At 48.7% G+C, this 23,692-nt stretch overlaps 1 protein-coding gene and 1 pseudogene across 1 annotated transcript; both read right to left on the bottom strand.

Moving 5' to 3' along the window:
• Positions 1-202: 202 nt before the first annotated feature.
• On the bottom strand, positions 203-7,553 carry LOC114854743 (ankyrin repeat and MYND domain-containing protein 1-like). Its single transcript, XM_029149400.3, is given in 21 exon segments — positions 203-930; positions 1,101-1,255; positions 1,339-1,547; positions 1,648-1,749; positions 1,824-1,946; positions 2,021-2,128; positions 2,261-2,368; positions 2,460-2,713; positions 2,716-2,776; positions 2,833-3,030; positions 3,265-3,700; positions 3,884-4,005; positions 4,192-4,353; positions 4,469-4,685; positions 4,749-4,987; positions 5,073-5,123; positions 5,308-5,472; positions 5,536-5,682; positions 5,750-7,098; positions 7,212-7,360; positions 7,523-7,553. Coding segments are annotated over 19 exon segments (3,219 nt in total). The 5' UTR covers positions 5,924-7,098; positions 7,212-7,360; positions 7,523-7,553; the 3' UTR covers positions 203-742.
• On the bottom strand, positions 6,995-23,545 carry LOC114854742 (ankyrin repeat and MYND domain-containing protein 1-like; annotated as a pseudogene).
• Between the last annotated feature and the right edge of the window lie 147 nt (positions 23,546-23,692).

The raw sequence follows: 23,692 nt of genomic DNA, 5'->3' as shown, positions 1-23,692 counted from the left end.
CCCGGCCCGCCCGTCCGTCCGGACCCGGCCCGCCCGTCCAAACCCGGCCCGCCCCTCTGTTGACTCAGCCGCATGATGCAAAGCGCTGCCGTCGGCTGCAACCTCGCCCCAGCGCCGCTGCCAGGCTCCACCTGCCTGACAGGTGAGCCAGGTAGCCGTGTCCTGTGCGCAACTGCAGTGCAGTGCTACGAATTCAAGGACATTGTGTGCTCCTAAAATATTTTAATGGTAATGATCAGTGTCTGACTTTCAAAATGCTCCATAAATGTTATGTCATTCTACTTTACAAGATGAGACAAGGGCAAGTTATTCCCTCCTGTAACATATATAAAGAAAAGACACTTGATGAATCATGACACATATAATTCCATTAGCAGAACTGAACGGCTGAACTCTGTACGTCTGTCTAGTTCCCTATTAGTTAAAGTACAGACAGTGTTTTAGTTGCATTTATGAATTTATGAATCACAAAAGTCACACCTGACTGGAATAACACTTCTCTTACATTTGTGACGATAAGTGGATGCACAAGCACATGACAGATGATAAACTGCAGGCAAAGCTGGTATTAATATGATTAAAGTGCTGTTAGAGGTTAGTTTGTATCCTTGTGAACAGCAGTGTGTGATGCTCTGAACTACAGTTTGTGTGTTGTGCTTAAAAAAAAGAGAAAGAAATAAGGATTATCCTGCATATTATCCTTATGGCACCTTAAAACAGGACTCCGGGTAGAAATAATCCTTCAGTTGTGGCTGTAGTTCTCCGTCAGGTTGAGTTGACTGTCCCAGACGTTCTCTGCTGCGGTTCTTTGGGACTTCAGCCTGACCCTCGAAGGGCTGGGGGCTGTTTTGGTTTTGGTGGTGGTCCTGGAACTGGGGCCTCTTTGGGCTTTAGCACTCACAGCAGTCTTCAGGATGCCATTGGCAGATGCTGAGTTGAGAACGAACACAAAGAATTTGTTTAGTCATTAAAATTCTCCCCTCACCTGCAGATACGCAGATGTTACTATGACGAAGGTAAATGTATTTGTTTATTTGTGATATTTCTATTTGTGCCTTTGTTGTCCTGCTGTTGGGATTGTTGGGTTTGTGGCTTCCTACCTGACACCCGGGTACACTCCTCCTTGTGTCTTTTATCCCAGGCTTTCACCGTGCAGGTTCTGGAGCAGAAGAAGACCTTGCTGCAGCGTCTACAAGCGGTCAGCTTCACGGACAGAGAGCGACCGCAGTGATAGCAGAACCTAAACACTGGGTTCCTACGACCAAATCAACATTTAGACTTGGAAACAGGATCCTGAAGGTTCTGCAGTACTTCATGTGAACATGTGCTGGAACGAACCTGTGTTTTTCCGTGAGGTGCGGTGGACTTTCACTGCTGAGCAGCGACTTCGACCTGAGGGATGCTCCCTCTGATCGCTCCCTCTCTCTCTGAGCAGCAGCCTGTCTCAGCAGATCTCCCATCATGCTCAGCAGCTGTTGTCGAGTTTTGAATATTTCCCTTTCCCGCATGTTCAAAGCGTGGAAGGGAGTGTTGGCGATACGCAGGTCCTAGAAGGCAACATACGTATAGAACACATACAGCTATTCCAACTTAAAAACAATGTGATGTCGGTCCTGTACAAGATTGAATAAAGCTAGTTAGTTATACCTGACTGAAGGAGTAATGTGCGAAGTCTACTGCGGTTCCCACAGCATCTCTGACTCGAACCGGCATCAACATGTCGGCACCAGCCTTAGCTAACATGTCCAACTGCACCAAAAACACACAGTGTCTGAATGTCATGAATCAGTGCAGTCAGCGTGTGCAGGAGGAGTTTTAGGTACCAGCTTAGCTCTGTTGCCACCTAAGTGGTAGTTGATGTCGGAGAGGGCACAGAGGGCGCTGCCCACCCGGGGGCCCAGAGGGAGGTTGGGGTCTGCGCCGCCTTTCAGCAGCTCCTCCACTGCCTGCACCAGCACAAGGAGCGGGTTGAGGACGGACGGGGTTGTGCTTGTGTACACTGGGCGTGTGTGCGGTTTACCAGGTCATTGCCACTCGCGATAGCCAGGGACAGGGCTGAGTGTCCGCTCCAGAGGAGGTCGGTCCTGGCTCTGTGGGAGAGCAGAAGGGCCACCACCTTACTGGCATTCTGCAGAAACACAGTCATGCTGTTCACATCAAATATTCTGTAAGATATGAAAACTGACTCCTTGTTCTTCTACAAAGACTTGTGTTACATCGTGCGTCACAGAGGTGCCGGTGAACGTGTGGCTGTACTGACCGCGTAGTCGCTGTCTCTGTGGCAGGCCACGTGCAGGGCCGTCCTGCCTCCCGCTGTGACATCTGGACTCCCATTGTCGTCCAGCGGTTCCTCTGGCTTCAGTAGAATCTGTCCAGACCAAAACCCAAATTCTCTCGTAACAGTTAAAAGCACGTTAGCGCTACCACTGGAGTAAATGTGAATGAGGCACAGCAGGTACTTGATCTGCTCCGTAGAGCTCGTCCTGGTCGCAGGCCTGTGCGTCCGGGTCGGCGAGAGCGTGCAGCAGCAGCTCGGTGATTCTGGGACCCGCTGGACCCGGCAGTGAGGCTGCTATGTGCAGGGGGCGTAGGCCTTTCCTACCCACCTCAGGTGGAAGGGGGGCGTCAGCCCGAGCCCCACACAGCAGCAGCCGCCTGACGGCCTCGGTGTCGCCCGCCATCACTGCCAGGCTGAGGACCGGCGCCGGGACGTGGACGCGTTGGGGTCCGCTCCCCGCTGCAGTAGCAGCTTCAGGGTGTTTAAACGAACCGGTGTCTGGCCACAGAGATGCATTTACATTTACAAGGAGCACAAGCAGGAAACCAGGAGGCCCATGAGCAGAACTCACTGGATTTCATAGCAGCCATTCTGCGCACGGTCTCCTGCGAGTCGGAGTTCAGAGGGACCCCAGCGCAACTCAGCGCTTCTGCCGAACGCTGCATCAGCTCCTCCGTCACCTGGATCTCATAGCTGCGGACGGAGCGGGCCGAGTCAAAGATCTGATTCTGGGTGAGCTCTTTGTTTGGTGCCTGTGGGAGACAAGGCGTTAGTAGAAGCCGGCAGCGGTGAGCGAAGAGGAAGATGGGAGGATAGCGAGGAAGAGGGAGAGAGGAAGAGGTGAGAGAGGAAGAGGTGAGAGAGGAAGAGGGAGAGAGGAAGAGGTAGAGAGGCAGAGGTCGAGCGGCAGAGGTCGAGCGGGACAGCGGTCGCGCGGCAGCGGTCGCGCGGCAGCGGTCGCGCGGCAGGACTCCTGCGCCGCGAACCTGACTTCCTGCCGCCGCCCCGTCCCGGCCTTTCCACCGCACGCTGCCCAGCGTCATGTGACCATCTGACACCAGAATGGAGCGCTCCTCTTCTGGCTCCTCTGCATCTGCACCTCCCTCAGCTTCCTCCTTAAGCTCGTCATCCTCGGCTGCTCCTCCCTGACTTTCTCCACTTTGCCACGTCTGATCATGTTTATCTACAGCCTTTGTCTCCTTTGCTTTGTTTCCCTCCTCTTTCTGGCTGCGTTGTTCTGTCTCTTGAATCTCTGCCTCACTCTGTGTCTCACTGATCTTCTCTCCTCTCTCCTCCTGATCCTCTAGGTAAACAGACTCTGCCGGGGTGTGGGGTTCATTCAGATCAGTCCAGTGTTCAGTAATGAGCTCCTCTTCACTGGACACTTCAATGCTTCGATGACAGATGCGCTCTTCATGAGTCCTGAATGAAAAATAAAAAATCATAGCAGGATGAATTTGAATTAGTACAGCAGCTTGTGTTGGAGGCTCAGTTCCTTGGCAGAGCAGCACTGGTGCTGTAGTAGCGTGTCTACAGTATAAATACAGCATTTCCTGTGTTGTGCATGCTAGGGTGGAACAAATGGAAGAGAAGGATGGACCCTACGGCTCAGAGAGGTGGCTCTGGTTGGTCACATTGCTGAGGGTTGTGTTCGCAGTCTGAGGTCTGTTTGGTCCCGGTGTGTCTCTTGTGCCACGAGGACTGTTCCCACATTCAGACTTCGCATCCTAATGAAATATTTTTTTTAAATTTTTTTTTATTAATTACTACATATTTGTCAAACTCACATTATTAAAACATGTTGGATCTTATATAAATGTCTATAACCATCAACCACCAAGTATCACCTCTGTAATTAAGAGATTTTAGGAGATTAAAAGATTTTAACCAGGTTGAACTGCAGGTGGGTTTACCTGAGGTTTGGAACACGGCTCAGCCAAAGTGGTGTTCAGGGAATGGAAAGGATAGTAGAGGACATGACACACAGCCAGGGCTGACATGCCCTCACAGTTCAACCTGTCAATGTCAGCGCCCGTGTCCAACAACAGCTGGATGACATCATCATGGCAGTTTACCTGAGAGGAGCAAAACAGAGAGATGGAGATTAAAAACTATTACTTTACTGTGCAGTTTCACTGTTATAGATAACAGAAACTGAGCAGATGGAAGCCAGAAAGTGAAAGTTGCTACTGTGGCAGCGAGCAGGGCGGTGTGTCCGTGTGAGTCTGCTATATCAGGGTGGACCAGGCCCGTCTGGAGGATCTGAGAAACAGCTTGGAGGTCTCCTCGCGCCGCATGCTGAATCAGCAGCTCTGACGTAACTTCCAAAGGCCCGGTGGGACCGAAGCCCTCTCTGCTCAGAGACAGAACCGCAGCCATGTCCCAGTCCACGGAGTCGGCCTGCAGCCTGACAGACACAGCTCATTACAGACCAGTTAGTTATGCTGAGCCACCACCGGTGCTATCTGACCTGTGTCGGTGCATGTGCTGCTGCATGCGGGCCTCTAAAGGCAGGCTGGACAGTGGGTCTCGCTCATAGCCTTGGTAGAGTTGAGCGTCTGGCTCCCACAGCTCGCCATAAAAGTGCTGATCCAACTCCCTCCTTCGCCCGGGCGGCAGCGGCAGGTGGTCTCCATCAGTGGAGTAACTTTCCATGCCAGGAGGGTAGATGAAGCGCTCATCTGACAGCAGGCCGCTCTCTCTACACACCTGAAGATAAGCAAATGAGCTGATCCGCTTGGATTTAGTCACAGAGCTCAGGAAATGGTGTGTTTACGCGTTGTCAGTGCTGTACCTCAGACTGGGTCCGGGTGTGACTCTGTAAACCACCAAAGACATTGGGAGGCTGAGACACGAAAAGCAATGATGCAAATGAGGAATATTTGGCAAACTATGCACATATATATTACTTTGACATAAGTGTACATGTGCAAGATGTGTGAAAACTACTTTATTTCTGGAAGACTTTTATAATGATGAATTTCTATACTATAACACAAATGAACATGGTCCTATTGAGCAGCAGGTACCGGAGTGAAGGCAGCGTATTGAGGAAGGTTCTGGAGGCTGAAGCCGTCCTCCACAGAGGTGCATAGACGTAGCAGGCGTTCCCCGACCCACAGACCCACATCCTGACGACCGTCTGGATACGTGACCACACCTGGACCGAACCTTTGGTCGGCGTGGTACAGACCCTGACGGGAGACACGCAGTGGGTTGATTACGTGCGACCAACGCCCCTCATCCATGCAGTTTACCTGAAAGACGGTTCCGTCAGGGGACAGCTGCCGTCCACACCCTTCCTTTCTGTTCAGGTAGAACTTTCCGGTGAACGTGTGGCCCGTGGGCCAGCTGTACACTCCATTCCCATGTCTGTAGTCCTTGTAGAAGGAACCCTCATAGAACTAAAAAGGATGCTCGTGTCACTTACAGGAACCTCAGGAGGCCGTAAAGAACCGGGACGTCACTCACCTCCCCGTTTCTCCAGCTGTATCTTCCGCTGCCGTGCTTGAGTCCGTCCACGAACCCGCCCTCGTATCTGGAGCCGTCGGACCAGTCCTGGACGCCGAACCCTGGTCGTCCCCCTTCACGCTCGCCCCCGAGCTCCGCACCTGCCGCGACACCTTTACGCGTCAGCGACAGCATTTTGTCCCTCGTTTCCTTCCTGAAAACAACTCGCCTGAATCTATTGGCGGGAAACAACAACCTTTATAGAACTAAAACTTAAACGATAAATAAGGTTTTCTTTAGAATTGACGCTAAAATGAGGAAATCTGACCCGCGATTGCAAGCCGGTTGTCATGACAACACCAGAAACTTGCGCTGATGGCGGTCGGGGCTGACGCATGCGCAAAAAGTGTTTTAGTTAAAGCCCCTTTCCTCAGTATTCGGTTTTTCGCTTCTGAATCCAACAATCCAATATATTTAAAGGGCGTTTTGCTTTCCACTGTAGTACTTTCTTTATCGCGGTCTAAAATGATCAAGCTCTATAAAAAATTATTATAACGCTAATACGCTAATAAAACAGAGGAGGACAGCAACAAAAATGGAAGTAGATAGTGGTCAAAGAGCAGGGAGGCCTTGTTGAAGCTAAACGTTTCTCCATTTGAGATTAATGGAGCAGGACTTCACTGGCTGTTCACACCGTGTCACCGGACACCTGCTCCTGTAACTGACACCGAGCCTGGTTCCTGCCTCCCCTGTGGGTGACGCACATGTCATCAGAGCTGTGTAGAGAATAATGTGATCCACTGCATCCATTTATTAGAGAAAAACAAGGAATAATCTTTATAATCTGTTAAAACACTTTGAAAGTACATTAGGGTTTTATAAAACAGAGTGCAAAAACAAACAACAATCAAAAAGGCGGAGCACAAACATAGTGCTTACGTAAAGTATATACATTGGCTGTTAATCTAAACGTGTAACGCTGTATTTCTAACGACAAAGTTGGGTTAGACTATTTGTACGTAAAATGTTATTAGTAGGATGAACAGGCAACATTCAGATGGGAAAAGCTGCATAAAACACAAGTTGTCCTTGTGTGTGCTAGGTTTGAAATATAAATTTTGAATATTAAAGTATAAAGATGGGTATAAGTTTGATTCCCTCCTGGTTTGCATGAAGTAAACTGAGTTGAGTACACTGTGCTGAGTGATATGATATGTAGGGAGCCAGAAGTGGTTTGAGGGATTGTTATGGGCAGGGACAACTTTCTTAGGCACTGCTCCTTTCCTCTACTGTTAAAGGCTCCACTGGGCGTTTGCTCAGGGACTTGATGTCATCCAGAAGTTTTCTAGGGGTCAAAATGTGGGAAGACCCTGGAATTCAAAAAACAAACACGACATTAGATCCCAGTTCAAACATAAAGCCTTTTAGCATTTCTCAATACTTCCAGTAGGGGGAGTATAACCAATCCTGAATTGGTGCTCACCTATGATGACCTCACAGGATTTGACAGCCTGGGTGACCTCATAGGCACATCGCATCTCAGCGAAGCTGATCCCGCCTATGATGAAGATGATGAGGCGAGAGCCGGTCCGCCGCTCATCCTGAGAGCTGGCTTTGTGCTTTTGACGGGCGCTGAGGAGGCATGGATGGATGACACACATTTACACAAGACATAAACCAGATGATCTACATCCTGGCTACAAAGACGCATATGAAGTAAAAAAGCTGAAAAAGTACTAAGATCAGAACATTATGTCCAGTAACTCTTACAAAAGTGTGACCACACTGACCCACCTGACAGCACCGGAGCCATTCCAGGCAGCACTGACAAACCTTCAGCTCCTAGATACAAGTTAAGAGGAAAGCCTGTGCAATTCCTGTAAAGAAAACTGCCACAGTGTTATTTGGGTTGATCATTAGCCACCATGACATGTGAGCAGATCATGATATGTTGCATGTTTGCGCGACCTTTGATTAAAACAGTTCTGGCTTCATGCTTACAGGGATGGCAGCATTGAGGCGGCGCTAAGAAGAAACAGGAAAGACGGCAGTGAGTACAGACTGGTCAAAAACCGCCGCAGCCCCCAGCTGCTGCTTCTATGCCAGGGTAAAATATAGAATATCTCACATTAATAAGGTTAATCATTTCAGTACCATGACAGAATTAAGGAGGGGTTTTGCCACTGAAGCTACAGAATCTTTGCGTTGCATTATTTCCAACGGTCCTGAAAGCAGATTTACTGTAATTGCTAAATTCATGTTTGACAGATACCCCAATCAGTGATGTGGTGATATTGAACTGGATGTTGCTGTTTTTATAGAAACAGGCAAATCATGCAGCAGAGCGAGCCGTCTTCCTCTGCCGTGTCAAATTGTGCTGATTGAATCAGTTTCCTGAGTGGACAGCCCCAGAATAGCTGCGCTCTCCTGCGGTCGCCTCCTCGCGTGTTTTTATCTCTCCTTCATCACATTTTCTGCCATGTTAACACACACAGACAAGCACCGGCTCTTATTCCTGTGATCCTGAGTTGTAAATCCCAGATGGGCTTGTGCAATTCTAAGTGTCATAATATCAATAATTTATTATAACGGGTCTTAAATTGTGCTAAAATTTGCACATTTGGGACAAATAGTCTCAGATGTGAGGGTTGCAGGACACAGAATGGTCCCAATCAAAATCCTCCATCCACACAAAACTCTGCTACGCAGACAGAGCCGCAGAAGAGAGCCAGAGTCCAGAACCACAGACGTGTGTTGTTCACAGCCATATCAGAGACGTCAGAATACGTAGAGTCAGTTTAAAAGCAATCTGCATAATCAGACTCGATGGGTCCAGATCAGTTCCACACAAGGACGTGATAGAAATACTGATCTAGATGGTCTGTCACCATGTGGATGAGCAGTCCTGTCCGCTCGTTCCCCCAGGGCCGTACTACAACCCCAGCCCAGGCAGCGCCTCCCCAGAAACCTGGCCTGTGCGTCACACCCAGCGGACAGTTCTACTGCTCCATGTGCAACGTGCGGAGCCGCGCACGAGACCGAGTTCCTGGCAGCATTTGGAGAGCAAGCAGCACAAAGCCAGAGTGTCTGAGCTGAGGTATCGCCACGAGATGAGAGGGAAGCTCGGTACAGCTAAGAGCCATGAGGGACGGGAACGAGCCAAAGTGCAGGAAGCAAATAGTGGTTAATAGTGCAGTACAGAGATGAGTAAAGAGATTTAGCTGCAATTCATTTCAAGTCAAATTGAAGACTATGAGGAGATCTGATGGCTTCATATGAGTCTAGAAGAGAACAGAAACTGAATTTTAAAAAGTCTGCGTCGCTTCATACGAGATCATCCTTTTATCGATGTACTTCCCTGCTCAATTCAATGAATTGCAAAGAAATCTCGCCTGGTTTGAGTCTAAGAAGGAAAAGAGGGAGGTGCAATAACGCGACGGATGAAGACATTGAGATCGAACTAGTCTCTCGATGTATCATCACTGAGATGATGAAGGTGAAGTTGATTCTTTTGCTGGAATCAGCCTTACCGTTATTTTTACAGGTTCGCAGCAGCAGATTCAGGGACAACTTAACCCCTTTTTCACCCAATCTAGTTTGAGAGCTGGTTCTGAGCGTGCCAAAATTTAAACCAGTTCTAGTCTTTTCTTCCGTCTGCAAGCCAAAGACGTTGGGGCGGATAGAGACCCGTCAGCCAGAGATGCGTTCAGGTACAACAGCAAAACAACTGACGGTTCCGTAGTCGACCGGCACCGCGCCAAATTCCACATCTTTACAATCGACTACAGGTGAATCGAATCCACAGTACACACAACAAAGCACAACAGCAGCAGCTGGTTCAGAGCTCCACATCCCACGAGCTCGGAGGATGTGCTGCGTCGTCCGGCGTGACCGCAGCCCCGGTCTGTGCCTTCAGGGTGGAGACGCTATAAACACACGTCCCTGAGCTTTGGCTTAACTTGGGTGAACGGTAGCTATGATGCAGCGCTGATTGTGTTTTTTTATATTCTGTGTTACCTAATAATCTTAAAAAAAGGAACCCACAGAATGTAAATATCACCAACTTATAAAACACTACATCGTGATAAGAACTAACACACCTGTGTTTTTATTATGGTAGTAGTCGGCGTATGTTGTAATACTCATAATTATCAGGAACTCCGAGTGACCTGGTGAGTGTCTGTGTGTATGGTTGTGTGGTTGTGTGTGGGGAGTCATGGGTGTCGGAACGCGGTCCATCAGGACCATACAGGAGAAGCTGAATCCTCATGAGGAGAACCGTGCAGCATTCAGGACTCTGCAGCTGAAAGCATTTATCCTCCAACCTCCAATAGTTTGCGAATTGCAAATGAACGTGTGCCGAGCTCGTAGGTGATTCCTTTTCAGAGACACGCTGTTAAATTCTCCCCGTTTTGTTGATTCCCTGAGGGGACACGACCAGGTTCTACCAGAGGAGCGACTCGTGTTCTGGCTGGATCGCCGACAGTTGGTAGAAACGTGTGACCCAGGTCCACATTTTCAGCGCTGGCTCCGTGTTGAGACCGAGCTTTGGAACTAGACGTTTTTATTTGATTGTGGCCGAGGCACTTTGACACTGTCTGTGTACGGCATTGCATTCAGAGATGACATATAAAATCTACATATTTAGTGTTATTTATGCCTCATAAAGCAGTTAAAATGATTTTAATGCAGAGGTTAGATGCCAATAAGCGTCACTTACACGCTATCTGAACAGCTCTGTCAGATGTAAATCCTTCCTGTCTCAGTCGTTCAGCTCCATCGTACCTGCTGCCCACATATTCTGTCGACGCCTGATGTGGAAGCGTTTCCCTGGTCGCTTTGCTTCACCGTGGAGGAGGCAGCTGTTCACATCTTACATTTGCCTCTAGAGCACAAACACACCCCGTCACACACATGGGACACTCTGAGGGAGATTAACACTGTGAGGACAAAGTGTGTGTTTAGGGATTTGAACGTGACGGGCAGAGACAAACAGGCACGAAAGGAGCGAACGCTGAGCCGAGGAGCTGGAACCAAGCTGAGACGCAGTCCTCACGATGGAGCTGCAATCTGTTAATAGCTCCTCCGCCTCCTGGAAATAACATGCTTTGTCTTACATGAAAGCGCTGATGCATAACCTTTTATTATGATGAACAGGCTCTTATAGGAGCCGTACTCCAGTTGCAGCTACTGAACACCTTCTGTGAGTGCATGAACTAATGCCTGAGCAGCTCCTGCCTCAGAGCCGTAACAGGAGACAACAGCCGGGAAACCAGCTTTCTGCTGGACCCTGTACCGTCATCCGCCCCCTTTGGCCCGTGATGCTTGGGACGGGCAACGGCGACGCAGGTCTGCAGTGATATTTGGTGACTGGGCTCTGGACCCACAGGTTAAAGAGGATACATACAATAGTGCTGGAAGTGAAGGCCTCTATCTAGGTCTCATTACCACGTAACTCAGCCTTCGAGTAAAAAGTAATATGGATTGAAAAAATCAGAAAGACGGCGGTTTCACTTAACTGAGAAAAGCCTCAAACCCATCAGGCTCCGATGAAAAGGATGAAATAACGGAAAATACAATTTGGAGTTAATGAGCTGAAACGCGGCCAGGCCACCGGTAACCGAGGCTCGCTTCACGCGGAAACACGCTTCTCCATTTCAGGATCCTGAACACTCATATAAATGTTTTAAGCATGGAGTTAAAAGGTTCAAAGCAAAATAACGAACCTCATTATAAGTAAATAAATCAATCCTATGTGATGAGAGGTTTACGTTTGGACATAGGCGTTCAAGAAATCAGACACATCCTGTGTTTTTCTGTTTGGTCTCTTCTAAATGTGTAACTTATTGAGTAGCTCTTTCTATATATGTCTTATATACTAGAGATAGATGTATATACTGTACTGTACATAATTAACCATGCTGTTACCTGAAGGCTGATGGTCTCAGCAATCAAACGTACTTGTAGAAAATTAATTATACTCCTCAACTGCTTCATTGTAAATGACAGTTTTACATATTACATACACCATTTGAACTGTATCTTTTATTTTGTGCGTTAGTGAAGTATATTTTAATTACTGTGGAGAGATGAAGTGTGATGTGAGGATGCTCTGAAGAGAGTCACATCTACCAAAGGGCCCTGGAAAAAAAACGTTGAAAGAACAGTTTATGTAACGTTGTGTTGTGAAGCGCAGGCAAGGATTTACTACAAAGACCCCAATTCAAAAAATGTTTCATATCAGATTTGCCAAGATGCTGTTTAGTGGTGGATAGTTTTCTGATGACGACCTTTGACCTCCTTGTGAGCTGAGGAGGCAGGTCTGGAGCAGAGGGGTTGATTATCGTAGCGTAGCTCAGTTTAAAGGATGGAGACAGTGAGAGGCAGCAAGCTTAGCTTTTCTCCAGGCTCAGAAATATGGATCTTAACAGCTTTAAAACTCACTAATTAACATGCATCAGATTTTGCATAAGCTCTGCAAGTGTTCTCTTTGATTAACAGAGCCACACAAGCTGCTCCCAACCTGCAGTTTCTCATCTCACTCTCAGCCAGAGGGAGGATATCAGGGAGTCGGTCCCAGTGTCAGGCTCCTGATGCAGATCTGCTGTTTACTGGTTCGTGCTGGTCTGAAGCCCGAGCCGGGTCGGGACCCCTCAGCTCAGCTCCATGTGCTGCGGGCCCCAAACTCCTAGACAGTGGCCCTGGATCTACGCTTTCTGCTCCTGTTCTCTGTGAAAACCTCAGCACAACTTTCAGTGCCTCTGAACATGATGCCAAATAAACCACAGACCGACCGAGCGCCTGGCACGACTGACATCTGAGCTGTGTGGTGTTTTCTCACGGATAAATAAACGTGCAGATAATAATAATAACCGAGCTGAGTCTGTGAGTCTGTGTGAGTGTGTTTTCTGCATCCGCGGCTCAGCTCCAACCGAGGAAAGACAGTTCTGTTAGCAATGCTCTTATTGGCTCACAGGAGAAGCTGCCGTCCACAGTCTATCGCAGATAACCCAGATTCACTCATTACTCCTTGTTATTGCTTTTGCAGTGGAAGCTGCGCTTGTGGCCGAGAGTTTTTTATTTGTCAACACAATTTCAAAAAAAAGCAGAGCGATTGGTCTGAATCTGGTGTTCTGGCTTCAACTTATTAGTTTTTACATTGAGCACAGACACATTAGATCAGTCCAGCTGTCTTTAAATTATTCATCACGTCCAGGTTTAACATAGGTCCATAACATGGGATAAAAGTACATTATTGTGAATTTGCTCCTGTTTTCTAACCTTAACCATTTCTTGCATGTGATTCATTAATACTTTTCAATATCCATGCACGTTTTTGCATGAAAGCGCATCGCAGGACGTGATCTCTGTGTGTTTGACGCGTTACAACCCTGTGGCTTCATCCCTGTCACTGATTTTCACCGTAGGTGTTTTTCATGCTGGTTCACAAGCACAACACAGTAAAAATGTCAGACCACAGCACAGCCGTGGGCGGAGCAGCGCGTCCTGCCACGCCCTCCACTGAGGATTCACCCTGACCTCAGACCTGACGACAGGAACAGGTCTGTGTGATACTCGTTCACTTTAAACTCATCATAATTCTAATCTTTGCTCAAACGTCTTCACATGCAGTTGTTGATTGTGGACACGTGCACAAACCATACACAAAACACAGAGTGCAGCGGGTTCTTGTCGTAATGAGAGGCAGCTGTAGATTTCTCTCTCTAAATGACATGAATATTAAATATCCACAATATACTAGTTGCAGTTGAAGGTGATGTCATACTTTGAGCTTCATTCCAACAGTAGAAAAGGTCTCAAGTGTCTAAAGGAAAACATCTGTGGGTTTTTTCACATAGAGCCTTTAAACGTCAGTGACAGGTCATCAACTGAGCAGCAGATCAACCAGCACAGTTTTACAGCACATTTCATACAGTTTTTGAGCTCATTATTGACCTGGAAACATTCAAGGCTTAAGCATCAATACCCGCTTATTTTTTATGGAATATGCATAAAGTCTTCACATGAAGAAATACATTATATTACAAAAACTGATTGAGGATTATATGGAGACACAATTAAACGAACAGTTGAACGACAGAGCCTAGAAAGTGCAACGATTAAGAACGTTAAGAAGGATGGAAACCTAAAAAACATAGAGGTTTTGTTATTGTGGTTAAGTAGCGCCCTCTACTGGTCATAACCAATACGACTTAAGGATTATTTTGACTGTGGGAGAATCCGACCATATGACATTCTATTAAACAGCTTGTTGCGCTGGGATCATAATAAGCTCTTACTCACTGAGAGAACAAGTAAAAGTGAGTGAGAGCATCTGAAGGATGGAGGCTACCACAATGCGCAGGATGAGCAGTCACCAACACGTTCACGTCTTGATGAAGTCTAACAGGCGCCCAGCAGAACCTCTGTGTACAACAGCGGCACACCATCATGTCACAGCCTCCATGTTTTCTGCAACACATGACACAAGATGTGTGTCAGTAACGCACCATGAATTCATGAGATATGCATATTTCCCATTCTGGGTTCACCAGGTCATGTACAGGGTCACATAACATGCACTCACTCACATACAGACTAACTGCAGGTCTTTGGAGTCTACAGTATGAGCTGATCCAGTATCAGCTTGTAAATAATGTTGGATCTGAGGACGTCATTTGGAAGCTGCTGTAACTCAGCAGACCTGTTATAATCCATATCAGTCAGTTGTTAAAACTGGTAAAGTAACGTAACCAGCCAATGAAGGACAGATAAATGAGGCTGAGGAGTGTGTTGGGAGACAGGAGCCTGGTTTAATGAGGTTGTTTATACTACATTTTCAACAGGGACAAACATGATGTGTGCTGTACGTATTTACACGAGATGAACAAATTAAGAAACTAAATTAGAGTCTATAAAATCAAGCTTATTATAACTTTAACAGGACCCAGTCATTGTTATAAAATGTCAGGACGTCTTTTTTTTTTTTCTGGTCCAGAAGTACGAGCCAGATCGAGCAGGGTCTGTCAAAGGCTCGCAGGTCAGAAACCTCTGATCGGCAGCCGGGCCAGGCAGACCAGCAGAACAATGCCAAGCTGAAGCACGTCATCATGTTACAGCCTCCGTTTTTTCTACAGCACAGAACACAACCTGTAATAGAAGCTTCAAATAGGATGTTCTGAAGGCCTGTGGATACAAAACCTCATTTTAGAGAAGCAGTGAGGAAATTCTTCTGTGCCCTTCATCCACTCGTTAGACAACATCTCCTCTATAGTGAACAGCATCACGCTGCGCCGTATCTCTTCTCCAGCAGACGTCTTCCTCTCTGCGCTGCCACTGTGTAGTCGTCCATCAGAGCCTTTATTCCCTCTAAGACACACACACAGACAGACACAAAAAAGCCAACAGTTCAACAACAATGATATTATGACTAGATATAGAAATAGTTAAGATATAGATCTAGATGTAGATATGTATAGATGTAGATATAAGTAGATATATAGATGTAGATCTATATAGATGTGATATCGTTGTAGATATTATAGATGTAGATATGATGTAGATATACTAGATGTATCATCGTATATAGATAATATAGATCTAATATGATGTGAAGATGTGATATATAGATTAGATGTAGTCTGTAGATATGACTGTATGTATATCTGTAACGATGTATCTATAGCGTAGTAATTCGATCTCGACCTGTAATAAATAGATCGCTGTATATGAGCTATAATATTAGATGTAGATGTAGATATTGCTCTGGTACCATTTGTCTCTGGCAGGTCCAGAATCTCTTCCAGCTCATCCCTCTTTCTGCTGTTTGGGTGCGTCGTAACAGTCCTCAGCTCCGTGATACGTCTTCCTGCAGGTGACACAAAGGCAAAGTTGCACACGAGCACATAGCTGCGGGTGCTGGACTTCTCCAGGAGACAGCAGAGCCGCGAGGAGCGGCGAGGGCAGTAACACCACATCTGTGTGAACCCAGACAGGCACAGAAGCTCTGAAATGAATGACCATGCAAGCAAATCAGCTCTCATTCGGCTTTAGTTCGACTGGCCATGGTCATTTGCTGGTATAAGACAGGAATAGGAGAGGAACCACCAGACATTAGTCCAGAGTCGACTGCAGCAGGAGGCGATCATAGCGGCTGAACAGCTGTCTCCACCAGACTCCTCACCTACCAACAGAGGAACGCATCTTACCCACATGAACAGCGTCCGTCTGTCTGTCGAGCTCAGTAGTTTCATAGCATGTGGACAGAACATACAATATGATGCCTCAATACAAAGCCCTGCGTACCTGTGCAGGTGTCGGCGTGGCGGTGCAGTCTGCCTGAGGGCAGGTGAGGCCCCGACGGTCCCCTCGGTTATCCGGACCCTGCAGAACTCGGCCAGACACGCCTGACAGAAGATGTGGTGGCACTCGGACAGTGTGCACGCACCAGAACCAGGGCGGTGATGAAGCAAGACGCCGCATTCAAACAGCGTGCTGCAAACGCCTTCTGCTTCTGCTCGGCTTTGGTTGGATCAAGATCCTGGACAGGAGCATTGTGACAGGCTGAGGCCAGACGTGTTTGGGCTTTTTGAATTCTGAGGTGGAGTCTGACAGAGAAGCAGCTCCTTCGTCTTGAAGTCAGCTTGAACTCTGAGGGCTGAGAGGCTCGTTCTGCTCTTCTCTCGCCTAAGGGACGGAATCATCGAGAATGTTTTTCAACTGTCTCTCTGAAGGAAGAGGCTTTTCACGTCCTGTGTTGGATTCAGGGTACGCTGGACATCCTCATAGAGGGGAGCTCCAGGACATTATGGAGGCCCAGAAGGAGACGGGTTTCTCTTCTTTAAGGAACTGGGCCCAGGAGAACAAACCACAGCCACCCGGTGGCCTGGTAGAGCTCAATGAGCCGAGCAGTCAGCGCTGGAGCTGTGGACGGAAGAAGCAGACGGACGCTGATGCAACCACTTATCAGAGGCCGTAAACGTCATTCTTCTGTTGATTACCTGCGGTGTGTCAGCCCAGCAGCAGGCGAGGGAGAAGGAGGGAGGAGACGAGGACGGGTGGGGTAGTGGTGAGGAAGCTCGAAGGTCAGAAGGAGAGGTGGAAGGAATGATATGCGTACTGCCTCAGTGTTTCACCTTAGAAAACAACGCAACAGTGTATTAATGTGCATCACTCTACATATATTAAAACATGTGGTTTTATCCACCTACATTACATTTGACCTTTTTAGTTAGTTGCTGTTTAGGATTTTACATATAATAATAAGTAAATGCGATAATAAGAATATAATAATAATAATAATAATAATAATAATAATAATATAATAGATAATAATAATAAAATAATAAACATTTACACTGAAACAGACTAAACTTTGAAAATCTCACTTTGAAATAACACCTAAGAAGCAGATGATAAGAATATACAATTATCCAAACTATAAGATTGGGCCAATCAATCAGATTTAACCTTTCACTTACTTATTTTACTTTAGTATAACAGCTTTTCAGCTATTTGTAGGAATTCATAAATTCGATAATGTTAACAACAAACATGAAGCAGTCTTTCCTCAAGCAGACAAGTTTACTTTTGAAACGAACTCCTACGTAATATGGGCGGTATGTGTTTTTTTACCCTCCTTCAAACAACCGTGAAGTCGCAGGAAGCTCAACCGACACTCGGATTTCTCCGGCAGCTTTCGACTCATTCCGGATGACTCCTCTGAACCGAAGATACTCTGGAGCGCGAGCAGTTCGTTCTTCCTGCTCCTCTAGGTCCGATCATGTTCGCACACAGAAACCTCTGCTGAGCTGTTGAACCGACAGAGCGCCGTTCGTGCTACTTTGTTTGGCGGAAGCGGAGGCTGCTGCGCTGCGGCCCGCCCGTCCGTCCCGGACCGCCCAGCCGTCGTCCGGACCCGGCCCGCCCGTCCGTCCGACCCGGCCCGCCCGTCCAAACCGGCCCGCCCCTCTGTTGACATCACCGCATGATGCAAAGCGCTGCCGTCGGCTGCAACCTCGCCCCAGCGCCGCTGCCGGGCTCCACCTGCCTGACAGGTGAGCCAGGTAGCCGTGTCCTGTGCGCAACTGCAGTGCAGTGCTACGAATTCAAGACATTGTGTGCTCCTAAAATATTTTAATGGTAATGATCAGTGTCTGACTTTCAAAATGCTCCATAAATGTTATGTCATTCTACTTTACAAGATGAGACAAGGGCAAGTATATCCTCCTGTAACATATATAAGAAAAGACACTGATGAATCATGACACATATAATTCCATTAGCAGAACTGAACGGCTGAACTCTGTACGTCTGTCTAGTTTCCCTATTAGTTAAAGTACAGACAGTGTTTAGTTGCATTTATGAATTTAATGAATCACAAAAGTCACCCTGACTGGAATAACACTTCTCTTACATTTGTGACGATAAGTGGATGCACAAGCACATGACAGATGATAAACTGCAGGCAAAGCTGGTATTAATATGATTAAAGTGCTGTTAGAGGTTATTTGTATCCTTGTGAACAGCCAGTGTGTGATGCTCTGAACTACAGTTTGTGTGTTGTGCTTAAAAAAAGAGACGAAATAAGGATGTATCCTGCATATTACCTTATGGCACTTAAACAGGACTCGGGTAGAATAATCCTTCAGTTGTGGTGTTTGTAGTTAGTTCTCCGTCAGGTTGAGTTGACTGTCCCAGACGTCTCTGCTGCGGTTTTTTGGGACTTCAGCTGACCCTCGAAGGGCTGGGGGCTGTTTTGGTTTTGGTGGTGGCCTGGAACTGGGGCCTTTTGGGCTTTAGCACTCACAGCATTTCAGGATGCCATTGGCAGATGATGCGTGAGAAACGAACACAAAGAATTTGTTTAGTCATTAAAATTCTCCCCTCACCTGCAGATAGCAGATGTTACTATGACGAAGGTAAATGTATTTGTTTTATTTGTGATATTTCTATTTGTGCCTTGTTGTCCTGCTGTTGGATTGTGGGTTTGTGGCTTCCTACCTGACACCCGGGAACACTCCTCCTTGTGTCTTTATCCCAGGCTTCACCGTGCAGGTTCTGGAGCAGAAGAAGACCTTGCTGCACGTCTACAAGCGGTCACGTCACGGACAGGAGCGACCGCAGTGATAGCAGAACCTAAACACTGGGTTTACGACCAAATCAACATTTAGACTTGGAAACAGGATACCTGAAGGTTTCTGCAGTACTTCATGTGAACATGTGCTGGAACGAACCTGTGTTTTCCGTGAGGTGCGGTGGACTTTCACTGCTGAGCAGCGATTTCGACCTGAGGGATGCTGCCCTCTGATCGCTCCTATCTCTCTGAGCAGCAGCCTGTCTCAGCAGATCTCCCATCAGCTCAGCAGCTGTTGTCGGTTTTGAATATTTCCCTTTCCCGCATGTTCAAAGCGTGGAGGAGGGGTTTGGCGATACGCCAGTCCTAGAAGGCAACATACGTATAGAAACATACAGCTATTTCCAACTTAAAAACAATGTGATGTCGGTCCTGTACAAGATGAATAAAGCTAGTTATATTATACCTGACTGAGGAGTAATGTGCCGAATCTACTGCGGTTCCCACAGCCATCTCTGACTCGAACCGGCATCAACACTGTCGGCACCAGCCTTAGCTAACATGTCCAACTGCACCAAAAACACACAGTGTCTGAATGTCATGAATCAGTGCAGTCAGCGTGTGCAGGAGGAGTTTTAGGTACCAGCTAGCTCTGTTGCCACCTAAGTGGTAGTTGATGTCGGAGAGGGACAGAGAGGGGCGCTGCCCACCCGGGGCCCAGAGGGAGGTTGGGGTCTGCGCCGCCTTTCAGCAGCTTCCTCCACTGCCTCACCAGCACAAGGAGCGGGTTGAGGACGGAGGGGTTGTGCTGTGTACACTGGGCGTGTGTGCGGTTTACCAGGTCATTGCCACTCGCGATAGCCAGGGACAGGGCTGAGTGTCCGCTCCAGAGGAGGTCGGTCGGCCTTCTGTGGGAGAGCAGAAGGGCCACCACCTTAACTGGATTCTGCGAGAAACACAGTCATGCTGTTCACATCAAATATTGTAAGATATGAAAACTGACTCCTGTTCTTCTACAAAGATTGTGTAAATATCGTGCGTCACAGAGGGCCGGTGAACGTGTGGCGTACTGACCGCGTAGTCGCTGTCTCTGTGGCAGGCCACGGTGCAGGCTCCGTGCCTCCCGCGTGTGACATCTGGACTCCATTGTCGTCCAGCGTTCCTCTGGCTTCAGTAAATCTGTCCAGACCAAAACCCAATTCTCTCGTAACAGTAAAAGCACGTTAGCGCTACCACTGGAGTAAATGTGAATGGGACACAGCAGGTACTGATCTGCTCCGTAGAGCTCGTCCTGGTCGCAGGCCGTGCGTCCGGGTCGGCCGAGAGCGTGCAGCAGCAGCTCGGTGATTTCTGGGACCCGCTGGACCCGGCAGTGAGGCTGCTATGTGCAGGGGGCGTAGGCCTTTCCTACCCACCTCAGGGGAAGGGGGGCGTCACCCGAGCCCACACAGCAGCAGCCGCTGACGGCCTCGGTGTCGCCCGCCATCACTGCCAGGCTGAGGACCGGCGCCGGGAGCGTGGACCGCGTTGGGGTCCGCTCCCGCTGCAGTAGCAGCTCAGGGTTTAAACGAACACGGTGTCTGGCCACAGAGAGCATTACATTTACAAGGAGCACAAGCAGGAAACCAGGAGGCCCATGAGCAGAACTCACTGATTTTCATAGCAGCCACTCTGCGCACGGTCTCCTGCGAGTCGGAGTTCAGAGGGACCCAGCGCAACTCAGCGCTTCTGCCGAACCTGCATCAGTCCTCCGTCACTGGATCTCATAGCTGCGGACGGAGCGGGCCGAGTCAAAGATCTGATTCGGGTGAGCTCTTTGTTTGGTGCCTGTGGGAGACAAGGCGTAGAGAAGCCGCTCGTGAGACCGGTCGCGGCAGACGGCGGGGGGTGGGGAGGGTGCCCGGAGGGCAGCGGAGCGTCGCGCGGCAGCGGTCGGCGGCGGCAGCGCGCGGAGGCAGACGGTCGCGCGGCAGCGGTCGCGCGGCAGCGGGCGTCCTGCGCCGCGAAACCTGACTTCCTCGACGCCGCAGCCCGTCCCGGCCTTTCCACCGCACGACTGCTTCCAGCGTCATGTTGACATCTGACACCAGAATGCAGCGCTCCTCTTCTGGCTCCTCTGCATCTGCACCTCCCTCAGCTTCCTCCTTAAGCTCGTCATCCTCGGCTGTCTCCCTGACTTTCTCCACTTGCCACGTCTGATCATTTATCTACAGCCTTTGTCTCCTTTGCTTTGTTTCCCTCCTCTTTCTGGCTGCGTTGTTCTGTCTTTGAATCTCTGCTCACTACTGTGGTTCACTGATCTTCTTCCTCCTCTCTCCTGATCCTCTAGGTAAACGGACTCTGCCGGGGTGTGGGTTCATTCAGATCAGTCCAGTGTTCAGTAAATGAGCTCCTCTTCACTGGACCTTCAATGCTTCGATGACAGATGCGCTCTTCATGAGTCCTGAAGAAAAATAAAAAATCATAGCAGGATGAATTTGAATTAGTACAGCGCTTGTGTTGGAGGCTCAGTTCCTTGGCAGAGCAGCACTGGTGCTGTAGTACGTGTCTACAGTATAAAATACAGCATTTCCTGTGTTGTGATGCTAGGGTGGAACAAATGGAAGAGAAGGTATGGACCCTACGGCTCAGAGAGTGGCTCTGGTTGGTCACATGCTGAGGGTTGTGTTCGCCAGTCTGAGGTCTGTTTGGTCCCGGTGTGTCTCTTGTGCCACGAGGACTGTTCCCACATTCAGACTTCGCATCCTAATGAAATATTTTTTTTAGTGAATTTAATTTTTTTTTATTAATTACTACATATTTGTCAAACTCACATTATTAAAACATGTGGATCTTATATAAATGTCTATAAACCATCAACCACCAAGTAATCACTCTGTAATTAAGAGATTTTAGGAGATTAAAAGATTTTAACCAGGTTGAACTGCAGGCGGGTTTACCTGAGGTTTGGAACACGGCTAGCCAAAGTGGTGTTCAGGGAATGGAAAGGATAGTAGAGGACATGACACACAGCCAGGGCTGACATGCCCTCACAGTTAAACCTGTCATGTCAGCGCCGTGTCCAACAACAGCTGGATGACATCATCATGGCAGTTTACCTGAGAGGACAACAGAGGATGGAGATTAAAACTACTTTACTGTGCAGTTTCACTGTTATAGATAACCGAAAACGGAGCAGATGGAAGCCAGAAAGTGAAAGTTGCTACTGTGGCAGCGAGCAGGGCGGTGTGTCCGTGTGAGTCTGCTATATCAGGGGTGGACCAGGCCCGTCTGGGATCTGAGAAACAGCTTGGAGGTCTCCTCGCGCCGCATGCGAATCAGCAAGTTCTGACGTAACTCCAAAGGCCCGGTGGAACCGAAGCCCTCTCTGCTCAGAGACAGAACCGCAGCCTGTCCCAGTCCACGGAGTCGGCCTGCAGCTCGACAGACACAGCTCATTACAGACCCGTTAGTTATGCTGAGCCACCACCGGTGCTATCTGACCTGTGTCGGTGCATGTGCTGCTGCATGCGGGCCTCTAAAGGCAGGCTGGACAGTGGGTCTCGCTCTACCTTTGGTGCGAGTTGACGTCTGGCCCCAACTCGCCAATAAAAGTGCTGATCAACTCCCTCCCTGCCCGGGCGCCAGCGGCAGGTGTCTCCATCAGTGGAGTAACCTTTCCATGCAGGAGGGTAAGATGAAGCGCTCAATCTGACAGCAGGGCCGCTCTCTCTACACACATGAAGAGAAGCAAATGAGCTGTGATCCGCTTGGATTAGGTCACAGAGCTCAGGAAATGGTCATGTGTTTAGCGTTGTCAGTGCTGTAACTCAGACACACACACACACAGGACAGACACACACACCACACAACACACAGCACGCACGCACGACACAGACATACACACAACAGACGACAGACAGGCAGGCACACACACACACACACACACACACACACACACACACACACACACACACACACACACACACACACACACACACACACACACACACACACACAGACGCTGGACGGACGCACTGACAGCGAGCAGCGCTGGAAACACAAACACTCCAGGGGGTTATTTTGGGTCCGTGAATCACTGCCGTTGGGTCTCGGTGGATTCCGGCTGAAAGCTCTGACGCTGTGACTGAGGCAGCTGCTGACCTATCAGTAACCTGCCATGAACGGGGTGATGTGCATGTGGAATGGCACTGTAGACGCACAGCAGCGGCCCCTCTGATGAATAAATCTTCAGTCGCAGCGCTGCCTGTCAGCGTCTGAGCCTATTTAGGGCCGTGATCGCCTTCGATCGGAGCAGCTCCAGCATGTCCGTGTGCACTCGTGTGCGTATTTAACGTCCCATATGCATGAGTGCGGGCTCTGCAGGCCGGGCGGAGCGCTGCGGTGCCTACTGGAGTGTGAACCTTCTTTGGCCTATAACGCGTTCTATTCATTCTCCATCTTTCCTGCCTCGCTGCTCCAATAAGTAAAACGCCGTCTGTTTGCCCTTCGTTTCCTTCTCATTGTCGGGTTGACGATCTGTCAAAAACACAATATTCTGCACCACATACAGCACACATGTTCATGGTGTCGGTCTCCTGTTTGCACTGTGGTGGTGTGTGTGATGGTGATGGGACTGTGCGTTGCCTCTGGGTGTCTGCAGGCCCAGGGACCATGTTGAAGCCACCTCTGGGTCTGTTCAGCCATCCCCAGCCAGCCTTTCCAGCACATGGACCCTTGCACCAGCTGGGACCTCCACCCATGGCGCCCACGCAGCCTCTCGGCCCACCGCCCCTCGCCCCTGCTCAGGCAATCGTGCCGCCCACTCTAGGACCCCCTCCCATAACTGCAGCTCACGCGCTGAGGCCCCCCCCCCTCACACCCCCGCACACGCTGGGTCCCCCTCCGAT

This window comes from Betta splendens, chromosome 4 (genome assembly GCF_900634795.4).
Source record: "Betta splendens chromosome 4, fBetSpl5.4, whole genome shotgun sequence".
Classification (NCBI taxonomy): domain Eukaryota; kingdom Metazoa; phylum Chordata; class Actinopteri; order Anabantiformes; family Osphronemidae; genus Betta; species Betta splendens.
The sequence above is the reverse complement of the archived record's forward strand: the minus strand, read 5'-3'. Positions and strand labels throughout refer to the sequence as shown.